A 5,226-nucleotide genomic window follows, 5' to 3' on the forward strand; every position below is an offset into this window, starting at 1 on the left:
TTATAATAACTGTCTTCTGATGATCAGAAAACATTATTTGTCTTCAGATGTTCACCCATATATAAGAAAGTGAGGTTGAGAGAGTTCTGAAATGGACCTCAGAAATCATCTATGGAACCTTGACTGCTTTTCCTTATAAGAAACATCTAGATGAGAAGGATCACACCTGCTGGGAATAATGTCCACTAAGCTATTTATTAGGTACCTCTGGATCATTGTATTAAAGTTTCTGAGTGAAAGAAAGTACCTCTAAAAATGCTTAAGAATCTATTAAGGAAAAGTAAAGAGATGGATGTCATCTAGTTATCAGGAAAATATGAATTATTCACTCAATATATGTATTCTTCTTAGAAAGATATAACTGTATAGATAAGATTCTAACCAGGGAATGAATAGGAGCAAATTATAATTATGCTTACTTAATTATGTCAAAATGAAACCAAATATTATGTATAACAATGAAATAACAAAGAAAATAAAACATTTTGTAGGTACTAAAGGTATCTTAAGAAAAGTAAGGTCGAGTGTTACATTTTCAAGTTAGAGGAGAACTTTTTTGCATGGTTAATTTCATCTCCTGTATTACCATATCTCATATTGGATCTTTGACCTACCATATGCCAAGGGTGAAAATCCCATTATTTGCATTATATTATATCATAAAGGGAGCACAAGGGCAGCTCTGCTTGATATACAAATAACCTTATCATCAATTGAATCTGCTCCTTCATCACAAAGAAAGTCATGATCACTTGAGCAGTTTATTCAGTGCCTCTTTCACATCCTTATTCCGCAGGCTATAGATCAAGGGGTTCAACATGGGAAACACCACAGTGTAAAAGGTAGAGACAATTTTGTCCGTATCAAAGGAGTAGCTAGTTTTGGGGCGAGAGTAGATGTAGAGGATGGAGCCATAGTAGAGGGTGACAGAGACCAGGTGGGAGGAGCAGGTGGAGAAGGCCTTGAGGCGGCCCTGGGTGGAGCGGATCCTCAAGATGGTGGCGATGATGAAGAGGTAGGAGGCCAGGATGAGCGCTATGGGGGTAATGACATTGGAACTCAGGAGAAAGTACATCAGAGCCTGGTAGCCCTCCTTCCTGCCGCAGGCCAGCTTCACCAGGGGAAGCAAGTCACAGAAAAAGTCATCAATGATGTTTTCTTTGCAAAAGTCAAAAGAAAATGTTTTCTTGGTGATGACAGAAGAGTTAATAAAGCCACCAAGATATGAGGCTACTACCAAAAATACACATAGTTTCATGGGCATGGCCTGAGAATAAAGCAGTGGCTTTGAGATGGCCACATAGCGGTCATAAGCCATGGCAGCCAGCAGGTAACACTCGGTATAGTCCAGCCCCGCTGAGAAGAAGAACTGAGCCAGGCAGCCAGCAAAGGAGATGCTTTTATCATCAGAGATGCAGGTCACTAGGATCTTTGGGGTGTAGACACAAGACAACCAGAGATCCAGAAAAGACAGATTTCCAATGAAAAAATACATGGGTGTGTGGAGCCTGGAGTCATTACAGATGAGCACTATGAGGGAGGTGTTTCCTGCCACAGTCAAAACGTACATGATAAGGAAGACCACAAAGAGGACCAGCTGCATCACAGGGTCTCCTGTGAAGCCCAGCAGGATGAACTCTGTCACTGTGTGATTTCCCCTCTGCATGGCTTAGAATATTTCACTTTACAAGAGTGAAAATGAGAGTCCCACCTGAATCATATTGCTAAAAAAATAATACAACAAATGAGCTAAACATGTAACAGTACATTTCTGGTAATTCAAATCTAGGAAGCAATAATCTAAGTGCCTGTTTAGAAATAGTTTATATTTTGTAGCTATTTAAACCAAAATTCTAGTAATGAGGATATTTGTTTGTACTCTGCCCTTTTTCCTGACCCCTAGGAAAACACTCAGTTCATGTTTAACTCTTAATGTTGTTTTTTAAATAAGTATCAATATTAATAAATGGACTTATTTATGAGAAAAAAAAATTTAAAACAACATAAGGTTGCTCCACTTTGCATTTTGCTACTCTTTCTGCATTACAGACTCGATGACCTCGCATGACTAAATCCAATAATCATGTTTAAGTCATCATCTGATTTGATCAATCTGCACTTTGCCATACTCTTCTTGGTGGAAAAATGGTTCTTCTCTTGGGGCATTTCTTGGTGTTATTATGATAGATTTTGAATTTTAGAATGCTTCTAGAACCAATGCTTGGCCCTTCTTATTTTTACCACTATATTCAACCCTTACTGATCTCACCCAGTCCAATGGTTTTAAATGTCCCTAATATGTGAATGTGTCCGAGTGTCCTATGTCTTTGCCATGTGTCTTTTCCATATTCTCCAGACATTTTGATTCAAATAACTATTTAGTGTCTATTACAGTATGTTTACTGGGCATCACAGAAAAAAATATGATTGAAAATTCTTCATAACCTTCCTTCTCTTTCAGTCTCCACCATAGAAAATGGCTTTATTCCAACACAGGGAAAGTGATTTAGTATCATTGTTGGTTGTAGCTAGCTTTAAATCTCTCTTATTGAGTAGAACATCCTCTAGTGTCTACCTTTAAATATATACAGAATCTGGCCAGCTTTTCACAGTTCCAACCTTTCTACCCCAGAGGAAGCCACCACCACTCCCACGGACATTACTGCAGAAGCCTCCTGGCCATCTCTCTGCTTCTATTCTTACCCCACCTGTGTCTCTCAACTTGGTGGCCAGAGGTCCCATCAGAATGTGATCTTGTCACTTTTCCATTCTAAACTTCTCCATTTATTCAGAGCAAAAGCAAAAATCCTTGCAAATCCATCTACGGTCCATGTGCTCTGGGACTGTCCTCTCTGCTCCCTGGGCCACTGTTCTCCCCGCCACTGCTCACTGCACTACAGCCATGCTATCCCCACGTCTGTGCCCAGAACAGTCAGGATGCGTTCACTGCCTTCCTGGAGCTCTTCCTTGGTTGGGATGCTTTCCCCGTTGTGTCCTCATAGCTGGAACTCTCACCTCTCAGTCCTTACCTGTCTCTACTAGTACTTTCAAGGATCTCCCAAGTCAATGCTCTCCCCTCTCATATCTTTTATCTCTTTCCTACCTGATTCTCACCACTCCACTGCCCATTACCCAATATTCCATACATCTCACTAATGTAACTACTTTCCCTCCTCTCCAGTAGAAAATGCTTTCTCCGTTTGCAGTTGAGAGAAAGAATATGTTACTTTAATACATATCTCATGTTAAGTTTTACTTTTATTATGAGATTATATGGGTGACTTATTTTAATTTTAATACAAAAGAAGAACAATTTCATGGTGACACAAAAAATTCAGAATCATTGATCCATGAAAACGCAAAGGGTTTGCAGTAGAAAAGTTGAAGACTCCAGAATTCAACCTGACTTTTAGCATGTTTTGATTTGAATATGCTTTTAGTCTCATAATCTTAGAAATCTGATCATTTATAAAAAATACTAGCCTCCAAATTTTGAACTCTTTACTCTTGGGTCAAGCCTTATCCTTGGTGCTTTACATGTGATATTTCATTTATTCCTCACAGAACACCTCTCTATGTTCAAACATAAATGACAATTATTTTACAGATCATCAGATTGAGATTTAAGTAAGTAGCCAAAAGTTATACAATTACTAAGTGCTGTTTCTTTCTCTGGAGATCTGACACTTCATTAGTAACCCACTCTCTTTCCTTTTGATATCAGCTGAACACTTATGAGTGGGCTCCAGGGTCTCTCTCATGTAGGATTTGACACCTTAACTAAAACCAAGAGCATAAAGCTGAGAGGTTCAGATGTTCACAGGCAAATTCCTCACACATGTGATTAATGAAAGTTTCCAGGCTCTGCCCAAATCATCTGCTGGAAGATCTCTATGTCTTTGTCTTAGCTCTAAGCCTGATTATGAGTCCATAAACATTCTAATTTCCCCACTCGGACAAGCACACTTACCTGACATTCACAGTCACAACCAACATAGGACCACACTGCAGATCCAGGTGACTTATTCCTGCTCAGTCTCCCCAGTGTATTTGATGTCTCAAGCACCTCAGGGGTTCATAGTTTAGAACGTCTCTGAAAAAGCAATTAACTGAAGAGTGAATTGACATTAGCTTGATCAGTGGAAAAGAAGAAAATGAGTTTTAAAATGATGAAGATAATGATGTTGATGATGATATCGAAAATCTGATTTTGGTAAAATCTATACCAAGGAAGTTTTAAATGAATAAAAGTTTCAGTAAATAATGAAGTAACTCTTCTAGTATGTAAAGTAAATCACATTGTAGTCTATCAAATATATACAGAACAATTAATTAGCCTCCCATGAAAATTTAGAAGTATGTGCAAATAGGATTTGAGCCTAGGGCAATTTAACCATAACATGCATGGTTGTTAGCCAGCAGTGAGGGAAGATCAGAAAAGGGTAATCTCTGAATATCTGTACATTCATGACTACATTGCTTCAGTGGTGAACTTGGCTTATCCTAATGTCTGTAAAGGTAGTTTTTTTGCAACAATTATTCATCCTCACTTCTAAAAATCATTACTTCTTATTGAGGCATAAAATTGTATCATTAGTTTCTGTAACAGTTGTTGGCATATGTGGCAATTTTAACCAAGATATCACTTGCTAAAAGTAACTTGTCAACTTTCTCCATTATTTAGCATAATAATATTTGTTGAGCATATACTATGTGCCAGGTAGTCTGCTGAATGCTTTAAAACAATCATCTCATTTTAACAGTCATAACCTTGTGAAGTGAAAGTGGTGACCATTTCTATTTTACAAAAGGTTTCTAAGATACAAGAAGGGTCTATACACACTGTACTAGTTCACACAGTGTGGACACTGGCAAAGCCATGATTTACAACCATTTCTCCCAGTGCTTCTCATCTGTCCGCAGTCTGTATATCTGTCTAGCACTTATTGTGTTCTAGATTCTCTGTCAGGCACTAAGATCAAGAGGTATGAGACCTGGGGCCTGACTGTAGGAAGGCTGTAGTTTAATACAAAAATCAAAAAAAAAATTAAATAAATAAATCAATATACTGTGATAAAATTTTCATTCTTGATTATGGGAGGCTGGTCAGGATATAGACTCTGCCTCACACCTCCTATAGAATATTCTCCACTCTCTAGGAAGGGATTTTGTGTGATGGGAAGTGTGAATATACAAAAAAGAAGTTTGCTGTTATGCTTGAAGAAT

General features: G+C 38.2%; 1 protein-coding gene across 1 annotated transcript; it reads right to left on the reverse strand.

The window, feature by feature from the left end:
• Positions 1 to 748: 748 nt before the first annotated feature.
• LOC107135366 (olfactory receptor 1013-like) lies at positions 749 to 1,666 on the reverse strand. Its single transcript, XM_015477248.1, has one exon. The coding sequence runs from the start codon at positions 1,664 to 1,666 to the stop codon at positions 749 to 751; it is 918 nt and encodes a 305-aa protein (XP_015332734.1).
• Between the last annotated feature and the right edge of the window lie 3,560 nt (positions 1,667 to 5,226).

The sequence above is a fragment of the Marmota marmota genome, unplaced genomic scaffold (assembly GCF_001458135.2).
Source record: "Marmota marmota marmota unplaced genomic scaffold, marMar, whole genome shotgun sequence".
Lineage (NCBI taxonomy): Eukaryota > Metazoa > Chordata > Mammalia > Rodentia > Sciuridae > Marmota > Marmota marmota.